Source organism: Hypanus sabinus, chromosome 24, assembly GCF_030144855.1.
Source record: "Hypanus sabinus isolate sHypSab1 chromosome 24, sHypSab1.hap1, whole genome shotgun sequence".
NCBI lineage: Eukaryota > Metazoa > Chordata > Chondrichthyes > Myliobatiformes > Dasyatidae > Hypanus > Hypanus sabinus.
The window spans coordinates 3,170,258-3,185,254 of NC_082729.1; the positions used below are offsets into that span (position 1 = coordinate 3,170,258).

At 45.2% G+C, this 14,997-nt stretch overlaps 1 protein-coding gene across 1 annotated transcript; it reads right to left on the bottom strand.

The window, feature by feature from the left end:
* Positions 1 to 914: 914 nt before the first annotated feature.
* On the bottom strand, positions 915 to 9,233 carry LOC132380606 (probable G-protein coupled receptor 139). The gene is made up of 2 exons (XM_059949534.1): positions 9,155 to 9,233; positions 915 to 1,888 (listed from the first exon to the last, which is right to left on the bottom strand). The coding sequence occupies exons 1-2, from the start codon at positions 9,231 to 9,233 to the stop codon at positions 915 to 917; spliced, it is 1,053 nt and encodes a 350-aa protein (XP_059805517.1).
* Between the last annotated feature and the right edge of the window lie 5,764 nt (positions 9,234 to 14,997).

The following is a 14,997-nucleotide window of genomic DNA, read 5'->3' on the forward strand; positions in this document are numbered from 1 at the left end:
AGTATGAGCTATGTGGTACTACCCTCCCACCTTCTTATTCCGGCTTGTGCCCCCCCACCTCCTTTCCTGTCCTGATGAAGTGTCTCAGCCTCACGTATCAACTGTTTATTCCCCACCATAGATGCTGCCTGACCTGCTGAGTTCCTCCTGCATTTTGTGTGTGTTGCAAAGGAAGTACTGATATTGGAGAGGGTTGAAAGGAGGCTCACAAAAATGAATCTGGGTTTGAAAGGCTTATCATATTAGGAGTGTTTGATGGCTCTTGACCCGGAATTCAGAAGAATGAGGGGAGGGGGGTCTGACTGAAACTTATCAAATGTTGAAAGTTCTTGACAGAGTAGATGTGGAGAGGATGTTTCTTATGGTGGGGGAGTATAAGACCAGAGGTCACAGGCTCAGAATGGAGGGACATTATTTAGCACTGAGTTGAGAAGGAATTTCTTTAGCTGGAGAGTGGTGAATCTGTGGAACTCATGGTCACAGGTGGCTGTGGAAGCCAAGCCATTGGGTGTATTTAAAGCAGAGGTTGATAGATTCTTGATTAGTCAGGGCATGAAGGGATACGGGGAGACGGCAGGAGATTGTGGCTGAGAGGGAAAATGGAATAGCAGATCAGTCTCGATGGGCCAAATAGCCTACATCTTATGGTCCTATGGTCTTCAGCAACACACACAAAAAGTTGGATGGATTTTCAGGAAGTCAGGCAGCATCTATGGAGGGGAATAAACAGTTGATGTTTTGGGCCAAGGCCCTTCATTCTCTCCATAGACGTCGCCTGACTTGTTGAGTTCATCCATGTCCCATTTGAAGAATCTCTTGCATTTTTGATGTGCAGCTCCACTCACTCTGTTCCATGAAGGAGGGTGGGTATGAGAGCAGTTGGCCTCATGTTTCCAGGTGCGGTGAAGGAGTCCTCATTTTGTGAAGCAGTACTTAGTTTGGAACACGTTCTTCAGAGTGTTGACCGGCACAGTCGATACACTCGCTGGAGGCTTTTCCCGACAGCTACTGAATGCGAGGATTGTCATGAACTCCTTTCGAAAGGCAGATGACGCAGAGGAGAAAAGCCAGAAGTTGATTGCCGAATTAAACCACTGGAGCATGAAGAGAGTGTCGGGCACCACGTTCGTCACGACGCTGTAATCAAAGTAATTTACACCCCCCAAGTCGGTTGGCAGACATTCGGTAATGAACCTGGGGAGGCCGAGAGCAACCGCGGCAAAGGAGACGGCAAGCAGGATCTGCGCCGACCTCCTGGTTTTTATCCTGGTGACCTTGAACGTGGCATTTTCGAATTCCGAGTGGATCTTGGTTTTGTAATGTAACCGGCAGGCAATCAGAATGCTGAAGACCAGGATCAGGAGATAAGGAATTCCGCCAGATATGATGGTGTGAAGCCAAACGGATGTGGGGCAGAAGGTGTTGTTGAAGAGGGCACATTCCTTCCGCCCGTCGCTGGTGTAGTTCCTTGACACCCAGGCAGTTGCTGCGACAGAGTGCTTTGCAAACTTATTCATTAAAAAAGCGAGAGTGGTCAACGTATAAGAGAGCAGCACAACTCCCAGAACTATCCACAGAGTATTCTTTGGCTTGGCTATGTGGAACTTCAGTCTCTTGTTGAATAACACGACATATCTTTCAATGGTGAAGGCCACGATAATCCAGACGGAAAGGAGGACTGTGCCATACTCCAACACGATGGAAGCACACCACCAACTGGTATAGACCCAGCTGGAATCCGGACCCAGCCATAACTTGGTTAGGTTCAAAATACCTGCGCAGATCAGGCACAGAGTGTCCGATACAGCCAGGGCAACCAAATAAATCGTTGTGGTTCTTGACAAGCCACACGCTCGACAGCAGATAATATAGACAGCGAACAGATTTCCTGCAACAAAAATAATAGAAATAAGTAAGTTAGCATCTATCAGAAAATATCGTAATGAGAGTTAATTATAATTCTATATTCAAAGCGAAACCTTTGCAGATTAAAAAGTGACATGTCTCACATGACATGCAATGTGGACCTGTAGGTATCCAGGACAGAGAGAAATCACTGTGCACACTACCCACACTGCAAACTGGCTTTTCCAAAAACTCCCTTATGGAAAACGCTACACAACTATTGCAGACAAAAGCTTTCACACCATCTTGAAATTCTCACAGATTTCCAGATTTACCATCCTTTGGCTAAAGAAATTTCTCCTCACCTCCGTTCCAAAGGGACATCCTCGTATTCTGAGTTGTCCTGGTATTCAGACTTACCGCTAATGTCATCCTTTTCATTGGCGAATATCGCCACCTGAACCTCAGAGAAAATTTAGCGAATGGAGGGAGGCTGTTCCGTCCATCATATCCGTACCGTTTGTTAAAGAGGTTCCAGGGGTTGGGTGTGTCTGGACTTGTGCCTCTCCCCAGACCTGGTATTCCTTCTCGACAAGCTGTCCCACACCCCTCCACCCTCACTATTCCCAACGTCCTTTGCTGTCCCAGATTTAAAAACTCGTATTCCACTCCACAAACACAGTACTGCGCAAAGGTCTTAGGCACCCTGGCTACATATATGAGTGCCTAAAACCTTGGCACAGTTCTGTGTTTCACTCAATTAGAATATATACAGATTTTTGATCGTATCTGTCCACACTCCTAATCCACTGCCTATTCTACTGACATCTTTGAGTCTGCTATGTGCAGTCTTTCATAGATTCTATTATGTTTCTCTGTATTTACTGTGAGTGCCCACAGGAAAATGAATCTCAGTGTTGGATATAGTGGCATTTATGTCCTTTGATAATAAATTGGCTTTGAACTTTGAAGGAGAGGAATTCTGGAAAACCTCAGCGCATGCGAGAGACTGAATCAAGATCTTGGTGTGACTTTGAAACTCCGTTATTTTCTCTCCCACAGCAAGCTTGCAAACAACCGAAGATGACAGTGGCCCGATTTTAAATTCTCACTCATGTGCATTGACACATGCTCAAGAAGTATGGTTATCTTTCTATTTCTCTTAGTGTGTCCTGCCATTTAACCAAGGCTGTTCGGGGGATGGCAAGGTAGCCTAGTGGTTAGCACAACGCTTTACAGTACCAGTGACCCGGGTTCAATTCCCACTGCTGCCTGTAAAGAGTTTGTACATTCTTCCCCGTGACCACATGGGCTTCCACAGTCCGAAGATGTACCAGTTGGTAGGTTAATTGGTCACTATAAATTGTCCCGTGATTAGACTAGGGTTAAGTCGGGGGATTGCTGGGCAGCGAGGCTTGAAGGGCCTGGAGGGCCTATTCCACACTGGGAGCAGTTGACGTCAAGAACCTAGATTGGTGGCTCATCACCCACTCATCGTCCCAACCCTAAATTCAGCACTGGCAGCACGTATCGTAGTGGTTAGCACGACATCGTTACAGCACCAGAGACCCAGGTTCAGATTTAGATTGCTTCCTCTTTGGGAAACAATTTTGACTTTTTTTCTGGTGACTTGAGGCAGCTTTAGTGAGATTTGTAAGTAGAGCAGGTACTTCAGCCACATCTCATCATTTCATCATTGCTTCTTGCACCAGTCCAGTTCAATAGCGTTTTAACATTCATTTCTAAATTCCTGCAGCACACATTCAGCACCCTCAAAAGAATCTCAGAACTCAAAGTATGCTTTTACATATACCATGTGACCATAAAGGAAAGGAACAGAATTAGGCCATTCAGCCCATCGTGTCTACTCCATCAAGGCTGAATGTCAACCCCACTCTCCTGTCTTCTCCCCATAACCTTTGATGGCCTGACTAAACAAGAACCTATCAACTTCAAATTTAGATATACTCAATGACTTGGCCCCCACACAAATTTGTGGAAATTAATTCCACAGATTTGCCTCCCTCTGGCTAAAGAAATTCCTCCTTATCTCTGTTCTAAAGGGATGTCCCCATCTATTCTGAAGCAGTGCCCTCTGGTCCTAGACTCTCCCACTACTGGAAACATCCATTCTAACTTAGCTTTTCAATATTCTCTAGGTTTTAATAAGATCCCTCCTCATTCATCTAAACTCCAGTGAGTACAGGCCCAGGGCAAACAAAAGCTCCTCACATGTTAACCCTTTCATTCCTGGGATTGTTCTTGTGAACTTCCTCTGGATCCTTTCCAATGCCAGCACATCCTTTTTTAGATATGCGGCCAGAATTAGTCCATTTGACTATTTGAGTCTTCTCCATCATGGCTGCTTTGTTTGCCTTCTCCCTGTGACCTTTGATGCCTGTCCTAATCAAAAACCTGTCAACCTCTCCTTTCAATAGTCCTGATGAGCTGTCCTCCACAGCCACCTGTGACAATGAATTCCACAGATTCGCCACTCACTGGCTAAAGAAATTCCTCCTCATCTCTGTTCTAAATGGATGTCCTTTTATTCTGAAGCTGTGCCCTACAGTCCTAGACTCCCCCACTTTCAGAAACATCCTCTCCACATCCACTTTGTTTAGGCCTTTCAATATTCAATAGGTTTAATAAGATTCCTGCCTCCCCCCCCCCTTCACTCTTTTAAACCCCAGCAGGCCTCAAAGGTTAACCCTTTCATTGCTGCAATCATTTTCACGAACCTCCTCTGGACCCTCACCAACGCTAGCATTAAGGGCCCCAAACTGCTCACAATTCTCCAAAAGCAGCCTGGCCAATGCCCTGGTCCTCAGCTTTACACTCTTGCTCTTATATTCCAACTCTCTTCAAATGAATGCTGACATTGTGATCAACCTGCAAGTTAACCTTTAGAAAATCCTACACAAGGACTTCCTTTGCACCTCTGTTTTTTTAATCTCCTCATTTAGAAACTAGACTACACTTTTATTCTTTCTACCAAAGTGCTTGATCATACACTTCCTGACACAGTATTCCATCTGCCACTTCTTTGACCATTTTTCTAATCTGCCCAAGTCCTTCTGCAACCTCCCTGCTACCAAAACACTTCCTGCCTCTCTACTTATCCTTGTACCATGCTCAAACTTGGCCACAAAGCTATTGATTCTATCATCAAAATCATTGGCATACTGTGTAATGTGTTATAATGGCCTCTGAAACTCCAAGTGAACAATATCTACTGATTGTCTGTCAGGGTTCTGAGTTGGATGATCAGCCATGATCATACTGAATGGCGGTGCAGGCTCGAAGGGCCGAATGGCCTACTCCTGCACCTATTTTCTATGTTTCTATGTTTCTATCCTGCCTGTTATTTCCTCAAAGATTTCCAACAGATTTGTCAGGCAAGATTTCCCCTTAACTAACATTGGCCTATTTTGTCATGTGCCTCCAAGCATACTGAAATCTCATTCTTAATAATGGATTCCAACATCTTCCCAACTACTAAAGTCAGGCTACCTGGTCCCTAATTTCCTTCCTACTGCCCTTTCTTAAAGAGTGGAGTGACATTTGCAATTTTCCAGTCCTCTGGGAATCATTCTAGAATCTAGTGATTCTTGAAAGATCATTACTAATGCCTCCACAATCTCTTCAGCTACTTCTTTCAGAACCCTGGGGTGTAGACCATAAGACATGGGAGCAGAATTAGACCATTTGGCCCATCAAGTCTGCTCTGCCACTCAGTCATGGCTGATCCTTTTTTATCCCCTCCTCAGCCCTCTTCCCCAACCTTCTCCCCATGACCTTTGATGCTGTGTCCAATCAAGAACTTAGCAAGCTTTGCCTTAAATACACCCAACGGCTTGACCCCCACAACTGCCTGTGGTAATACATTCCACAAATTCACCACCCTCTGGCTAAAGAAATTTCTCCACATCTGTTTTAAATGGACGCCCCCTATCCTGAGGCTGTGCCCTCTTGTCCTAGACTCCCCCACCATGGGAAACATCCTTTCCACTTCTACTCTGTCTAGCACTTTCAGCATTCGAAAGGTTTCAATGAGAACCCCCATCCTTCTAAATTCCAGTGAGTACAGACCCAGAGCTATCAAACATTCTTCATATGATAACCCTTTCATTCCTGGAATCATCCTTGTGAACCGCCTCTGGACCCTCTCCAATACCAGCACATCTTTTCTTAGATGAGGAGCTCAAAACTGTTCACAATACTCAAGGTGAGGCCTCACCGCTGCCTTATAAAGCCTCAGCATCACATCCCTGCTCTTGTATTCTAGACCTCTTGAAATTAATGCTAACATTGCATTTGCCTTCCTCACCACCAAGTCTACCTGCAAGTTAACCTTTAAGGTGTTCTGCACAAGGACTCCCAAGTCCCATTGCATCTCAGATTTTTGTATTTTCTCCCCAATTAGAAAACAGTCTGCACACTTATTTCATCTGCCAAAGTGCTTGATCACCATTTTCCAACATTGTATTTTATTTTCCACTTTCTTGCCCATTCTCCCAATCTAAGTCCTTCTGCAGTCTACCTGTTTCCTCAGCACTATCTGCCCCTCCACCAATCTCGGTGCAAAATTAGCAACAAAGCCTTCTATTCCATCATCTATATCATTGATATACAGCATGAAAAGAAACAGTCCCACCACCAGCCCCTGGGGAACCGCTGCTCCACCTGGTCTAGGTGACTAATCTACTACAGACCTTTCAGATTCCCAAGCACCTTGTCCTTAGTAATAGCAACAGCACTCACTTCTGCCCCCCCCCCCCGACACTCCTGCATTCCTGGCATAGTGCTAGTGTCTTCCACAGTGTAGACTGATGCAAAATACTTATTAAGTTCATCCACTATTTATGTCCCTTATTACTATCTCTCCTGTGGCTTTTTCCAGCAGTCTGATACCCACTCTTGGCTCTCTTTTACTCTTTTTATAAATAAAAACTTTTGATATCCTCTTTTATATTATTGGCTAGCTTACCCTCATATTTCATCTTTTCTCTCCTTAGTTGCCTTCTGTTGGTTTTTAAAAACTTTGCAATCCTCTGCCATCCCACTAATTTTTGCTCTATTAAGTGCCTTCTCTTTTGCTTTTATGTGGTCATTGATGTCCCTCGTCAGTCATAGTTTCCTCATTCTCCCTTTAAAATACTTCTTCATCTTTGGAATGTATCTTTCCTGCACCTTCTGAATTTCCCCCATTATCTCTAGCCATTGATGCTTTGCTCTCATCCGTTAGTGTCATCTTGCAATCAACTTTTGCCAGCTCCTCTCTTTATAATCCCCTTTACTCCACTGCAATACTGATACATTTAGCTTCTCCCTCTCAAACTGCATGATGAATTCTATCACATTATGATCACTGACTTCTAAGGGTTCCTTTACCTTAAGCTCCCTGATCAAATCTGGTTCATTACACAACACCCAATCCACAACAGCCTTTCCCCGAGTGGGCTCAACCACGAGCTGCTCTAAAAAACCATCTCGTATGCATTCTGCAAATTCCATTTCCTGGGATCCAGCACCAATCTGATTTTCCCAATCTACCTGCATATTGAAATCCTCCATGATTATTGAAACATTCCTCTTTTTACATGCCTTTTCTATCTCCCATTTTAATTTGTACTTCACATCTGGCAACAATAAGAGGCTTATGTATACCTCCCATCAGGGTCTTTTTACCCTGGCAGTTTCTTAACTCTTTAGGTTGAGGATGACCATGGACGTTGACTCTCAGTGGTCTAGATACACAAGCCAGGGCAGTACGATATGGAGAGCAAGCTGTTGCCCGTTTAGCAAGCTCCCCCTGTCCACGCATCTGATGAACCCAAAGGAACTGCAGAGACTGATCCAGTTTGGCACCAGCAGCATCTCAGGAGTTGCCAGTCAGCGTTGAACTCAACGTAGGGACTCATTGCCTTAGGGACTCCAGCTCTGGATTTTTCCCTTGAGATTTACTCCCGAGGTCTTCCCCATGAGTGGGTGTGGTCACAAGGCAGCGGAGGTTTGAGATCAGAGTTTTCCTTCTCCTGGATGAGCTGCCAACCATATCTGATGAGCCCCATCTGCCCGAAGCTACTGGTTTTAAGGTGTAAGGAACTCACCTTTTCCCCTTCTCCTATCAGTGGAAACAGGTCTGCTGGGCGTTGTAGCTATGCCACATGTGAAGGTCAGGAGCTGGACATGGTTGTCAGAGGCTAATTGAGACCCACACCACTGGAAGCATTTAATAGGTAATGGGAGCTTACCCCCATTATCACCCCTGGCTATAACAACCGTAACTCCACACTCAAGGAATCTACATCTAGGATTTGATTTCAATTTTTTACCAACAGAGCCGTTCCACTCGCTCTGCCCGCACACCTGTCTTTTCAATACAACGTATGTCCTTGGATGTCAATATAAGATAATACTGTGCTCCAGATGCAGTCTGAGCGTTACCTTAACAAACCTCAGCATTACATCCTTGCTCTCAAATTGAATGCCAACATTGCCTTTGCCTTCTACTGAATCAACCTGCGGTTTAACCCTTAGCGAATCCCGCACTTCTTAAGATCTGTATAGTTGTTCCTTTCCTTGTCTTTTGCAGTTGCTGTTTCTTTAGCATTTTTGTCTGTTTTCCACGAGGTCGAGTTGCTAGCTCAATACTCAACCCAGCACAGATGGAAAGCATGCAAGGAACTGGCTGGATTTGAGCCTGGGACCACTCGCCCCCAAGTCTGGAGTGGATGCCACTACGCCACTTTAAGATCTGTATAGTTCTTTACAATTCAGAATGAACATTCAAAACGAAATCTCCTCTCAGAGAGTTCCCATTATTTGAAAGAAAAAGTAACATATCAGTTGTTAGGTATTGATCTTTATCAAAGCACACACACTCTTTTGTAACTCGCAACTATTTAAATTATGATTCGCACAGATTCTTATAAAAGCAGTTTTGGTAAATTAGTTTCTGCTCTAGAAGAATAAGTAATGAAGATAGATGCCATTTTTCATTTTAACAATCCTTCCATAGAATGAACTGTTTAAACTGTCTCTCCTTCTATTATTTGTAATTTTTTTCAGATTTATAGAAATTCAGTTCCTTTTTACCATACTGCTTCTATGATCATTTGAAGTTTTCATAGAACTGTCCCCATGTTAAATGAACACTGCTTTACAATTCTTTTTATCACTCGGTTCTCAGGGAGACAAGTGTATTTCCAAAGCTTTTTGATTTTTCGATGTTTTATTACACTGAAGCACATTGACCAAACAGTACAAAACAGAAGTCTGCTTGCAAAACAGAAGAAACATTTCCTACCTGGAATTCCAAGGACACATAAAGCAACATAATACACTTTCTGTAATTCAATGAAAGGCTGTCTCCAACTTTCACTCATCTTTCCAAAAGAATTGTAATGTTTTGATGAAGTTCACTACAATTTTTTAACTGATGAATGATAAATCTACTGTCCGCAAATCTCCAGAGTGGCAGAGATGGCTTCCAGTCACTATTAACATTCAGAGAACCTTGATCATTATTGGGTTTCCTGCTGGGTGAGAATTCTCCTCCTCCCTCGGTTTTATTGGAGAACGCTGACTGGTCTCACTTGCATAGGAGGCATCTAATTAATTGTCATTGACACAAATTAAACAGAGGAGATTATCTTTATTTGTCACGAGTGCATTGAAACATTGAAACACACAGTGAAATGCATCAAATCAAATCAGTGAGGTTGTACTGGGGGCAGCCCGCAAGTGTCTCTATGCTTCTGATTCTAACCTGACTAACTCTAAGCACAGTAACACACACAAAATGCCAGAGCAGCTCAGCACGTCAGGCAACATCTATGGAGGGGAATAAACGGTTGACACTTCAGGCCAAGACCCTTCTTCAGGACTGGAAGGGAAGGGGGAGGAAGCCAGAATATGAAGTTGGAGGGGGAGGAAGGAATATAAACTGGCGGCTGATAGGGGAGGCCAGATGAGGGGAAAGGTAGGTTGGTGGGGAGTGGTTACGAAGGAAGAAGCTGGGAGGTGACAGGTGGAAAAGGTAAATGGCTGAAGAATGAACCATTGGAAGCTACCTCAGTAAATATATTTAAGACGAGGTTGGATAGATTTTTGCACAATAGGGGAATTAAGGATTGTGGGGAAAAGGCAGGTAGGTGGAGATGAGTCCATGGTCAGATCAGCCATGATCTTATTGAATGGCGGGGCCGGCTCGACAGGCAAGATGGCCGACTCCTGCTCCTATTTCTCATGTTCTTATGATTGGGGATAAGAGTGGACCATGGGAGAAAGGGAAGAGGAGGGGCATCAGGGGGAGGTAGAAGGCAGGTGAGGAGAAGGGAAGGAGAAAGAGGAAAACCAGAATGTGAAATAAAAAAGGGAAGGCGAGGGGGGAGAAATTACCAGACATTAGAGAAATCGATGTTCATGCTGCCAAGTTGGAGGCTACCCAGATGGAATATGAGGAGATGGTCCTCCATCCTGAGGTTTGCCCCACAGTGGCCATAGAGGGAACTACAGACTGACAAGTCCATGGGCTCCCTCTGCTCTCACCCATGCGTCTTTGGAATGTGGGTGGAAACCGGAGCAGCTGGAGGAGACCCAGACGGGAATGGGAAGAATGGACAAAGTCCTTACAGACAGGAACAGAAATCGAAGCTCAATCTTACCACGGGTGCTGTAAGGTATTGCACAAACCGCTACCAATTCTGACAGAAAGAAGGCAGTGTATTCTGTCTCTGTTTCTGCAAATGCTACAGATAAAATATCTTTAGAGAGCACACTGGAGTACCCAGCGGAAAGCTACACAGTCACAGGGGGAGCGTACATCCTGCACTGCAAAGTGTGCACCGTTACAGAAAGGAAGAGGTTACATTTGCGTGATGCCTTTGATGACAAGTGAAATATTATTGAAAGGAAGCTGATTCTTTAATGCAGGAATTGCAGGACTACGCAGGGCACCTCTGTTGGAGCTGTATAAGACATCGGTAAAGCTGAATTTGGAGTATTATGTGCAGTTTGGTCACCTAAATATGGGAAAGATGTCAGTAAGATTGAACGAATGCAGAAAAAATTTGCAAGGATGTTGCTGGGACTTGAGTTGCTGCTAAGATTTGGATAGTGTTATAGAGTCATAGAAAAGTACAGCACAGAAACAGGCCCTTTGGCCCATCTAGTCCATGCCAAACCATTTAAACTGCCTAATCCCATTGACCTACACAGGAATGATAGCCCTCCATACCCCTACCATCCATGTACCTATCCAAAATTCTCTTAAACTTTAATAGGCTCGGACTTTAGTCCCTGGAGCATGGGAGAATGAGGGAGATTTGATACAAAATTATGGGGGGGGGGTCCAGATAGGATTCGGGCAGGTGGGGTGGAGATACGTTTCTGCCAAAGGAGGGGTGAGGTGCTCCTTCCCTCCTCTATCCTGCAGGTCACCCTTGGACAAGGTGTAGCACCTGCTTAGCCCCCCGATCAGGGTCATGTAAAGCCATGGGAGCAGGTGGTGTACGGTCATACGAGCAGCTGGTGCACATCACAAGTCCTGGTTATGCAACCACTGACACCAGGCAGACAATCTCTGAAGAGTATTGATAATGGCTGGGGTCACCCATCCAGTAAAGACACTGGCCAGAAGAAGGGAATGGCAAACCACTTCTGTAGAAAAATTTAGCCAAGAACAATCATGGTCATGGAAAGTCCGTGATCGCCCACATCGGACAACACGGCAATTATGATGTCATACGACATGGCACATAATGATGATGCTGATGGTGTTGCTTGATAGGGTAAATGCAAGCAGGCTTTTCCCACTGAGATTGGGTAGGACCAGAACTTGAGGTCATAGGTTAAGAGTGAAAGGTGAAATATTTAAGGGGATCCCGATGGGGAGCTCATTCCCTAAGAGGGTGGTGAGGGTGTGGAATGGGCTGTCAGCACAAGTGGTGGATGCAGATTCGGTTGCCCCATTTAAGGGAAGTTTAGATAAGTACATAGATGGGATGGGTATGGAGGGCCGTTCAATGAGACTGGGCAGAACATAGGTTTGGCCAAAGTGCCTCTTTCTGTGCTGTATCGCACTATGACTCTACTACGGGTTCCCAACTGGGGTTCACAAACCCCTCGCTTAATGGTATTGGTCCATGGCATTAAAAGGGTCGGTCTACACTGGTCAGGGATAGTCAGTGTGTGGGAAATCTTGTCTCATGGGAAAAAATAGTGGCCTGACCAGCAACACCAAGATCATGAAAGGTGAAGGAGAAGCAAGGACCATAAAAACATGATACCTGCTTAAAATTATAACGTTAAACCAAGTAATTGTCAGAGTAAAAGATTCACTTCAGGATTATACTTACTTACTGCCCGTTACACCACTGGGCAGCAATGAAGGTCTTCCATCTCTGTCTGTCCTACCGTCACACTCAGATGTAGAAGGATTCTTCATTGCCATTTCCGTAACAGTTTTGTTTGACCGGTCAGGGTTGTTAACCCTGAGCTGAACCCCTGAACCTGGAGGACCGGTGGATCACTGTTAGTCTGACCTCTACCCTTTGACCTGTTTGGCATGGGTGACCCTACCAAGAGCCAAAGCATAAAGCCCCGACTCCAGCCAACATAGGTCTCCAGGTCATTGAGGCACGCAAGCCTCCAAACCCTACCACAAGGTTGTGGTCCTCTTGGAGGCCCAGATTATACAAGTCAAAGGAGTGTTTCACAGGGTTTTAGAATTTTGATCTTGAATTAAGGTGACTTGTGAATTAAATGAGATTTTCCACATCTTGGCAACCCATGCTCAGTAACTATCAAATGTAGCAGTGCCAAGTGACAGCATTCCAACAGCAGCACTCCAAACCCACATCTGCGCATCATACAACGGGAACTTGAGTCTGGGAGAAGTTTTGCTTTTAGAGAGGGCATGGGGCACCACGTCAGAGAGTGATTCCTATACGACAGCTTTTTGTGTCTTCTGCAGTAACAGGGTGACATACTGAGAGGAAAATTAAGATGAACAGCAGGCAGTTTTTTGCAAAAGTTAAATTGCTTTTAGAGTAAATCGCTCATGTCCTTAATGAGGAATAGTGCATTGTTGGAGAAGTCAGCTTCTCCATTCAGAAGTCATTACTTTCCCTGCTTGCCCGGCTTAGCACATAAAGTGGTGATACTCACGGGCGCCACATGGGGTAGCTACGGACTTTTCCGAATTTATGACAGAATGTTCATTTCTAGAATTTAGCTCACCCTGTTCCTCACACAGCGGCAGATCAATGCCATGTTACAGGGATAACATGGAGAGGGTCTTCCCAGGTACATCGTCTGCTCCTTTCAAAGCACGTACTGCGTCGAACTGACACCCGCCAGCAACAGCAAAGCCGCTTATCTGTGAGGTGCGGTGATTCGGACTCAGCCTGGAACCCAAGTATTGTCATACTTTGCCTGCAGAGACCAACCTTCACAGAGTCATGGAAAAGTACAGTACAGAAGCAGGCCCTTCGGCCCATCTAGTCCTTGCCAAACTATTTAAACTGCCTCCTACCATCTGCCTGCACTGGGGCCATAGCCCTCCATTCCCCTACCATCCACGTACCTATTCAAACTTCTGTTAACTGTTGAAATAGAGCTCGCATGCATCACTTGTGCTGGCAGCTCGTTCCACACTCTGAGTGAAGAAGTTTCCCCTCAGGTTCCCCTTAAACTTTTCATCTTTCACCCTTAACCCATGACCTCTGGTTGTGGTCCTACCCAGGCTCAGTGGAGAAAAGCCTGCTTGTACAGAGGTAAATTATCTGTCCTCCTCATAATTTTGTATACTCTGTGAAATCCTCTCTTAGTCTTCTGTGTTCCAAAGAATAAAGTTCTAACCTATTCAATCTTTCCCAATAACTCAGGCCCTCCAGATCTGGCAACATCCTTGTAAATTTTCTCTGTACTCTTTCAATCTTGTTTCCATCTTTCCTGCAGGTCGGTGACCAAAACCGCACACAATACTCCAATTTAGACCTCACCAACGTCTTATACAACTTTAACACAACATCCCATCTCCCGTACGCAGTACTTTGATTTATGAAGGCCAATGGTCCATGATGCCACCTTCAGTGAAATGTGGACCTGTGTGACCATGGAAGACCAGCGCATTGTGGATTCCCGCTGTGTCTCGGTTCGATCCTACACCTCCTCCAGTGCCTCCTCCCCTGCTTGGACGTTATGGGCAAGGCCTCTGCATAAGGACCTAGTCCAGTGCTCCCGCCATCCCTCTATTCGCTCCCACTCTGCTTCTGGCACCTCAAACCCTGGGTGGCTGTTACAGGCACCTCCATAGGCTGAGGGCCCAGTCCACGCTACAACAGAGGCCACGTGGCCCCCCCCCGCTGTCTGTCTCATCAATGAACAAATTAACTGGACTTACAATACTTTGCATTACCAATGTCCATCAGGGTCTTGCGATCACCAGAAAAACATTCTGGTGAGTCCTGACAAAGGGTCTCGGCCCGAAACGTCAACCGTACTTCTTCCTATAGATGCTGCCTGGCCTGCTGCGTTCCACCGGCATTTTGTGTGTGCTGCTGGTCAGTATGGACCAGTTAGGACAGAGGTTTGCTTCTGTGCAGTCGAGCACCACAATTCTATATCTGAAATGCAGACAGAAAAACACTAAACTACAGTGGGTTTCAGCCCAAAACGTTGACTGTTTTCTCTTTTCCACAGATGCTGCCTGGCCTGCTGAGTTCCTCCAGCATTTTGTGTGTGTTGCTTGGATTTCCAGCATCTGCAGATCTTCACTTGTTTGTGATTAAAGTACAGTACATATTGTCATTCTGGTACTTGTTGTAGTGATATCCCAGCAAATGAACCACTGTCGCTACCGTTCTCAAAGATCAATGATCAAATGGGGAGAAGGCAGGAACAGGGTACTGATTGTGGATGATCAGCCATGATCACAGTGAATGGCGGTGCTGGCTCGAAGGGCCGAATGGCCTACTCCTGCACCTATTGTCTGTTGTCTGTAGAACAGTTTACAGAGCTGAACAGAAAGTGCCTGAAACCAGCAGCAGGTCAGGAAGAGAAACAGAGTCAGCATTTCAGTTCAAAGACCTTTGTGAGATTGCTGATTCTCTCCCCCCACACACTGCCTGACCCATTGAGTCTTTG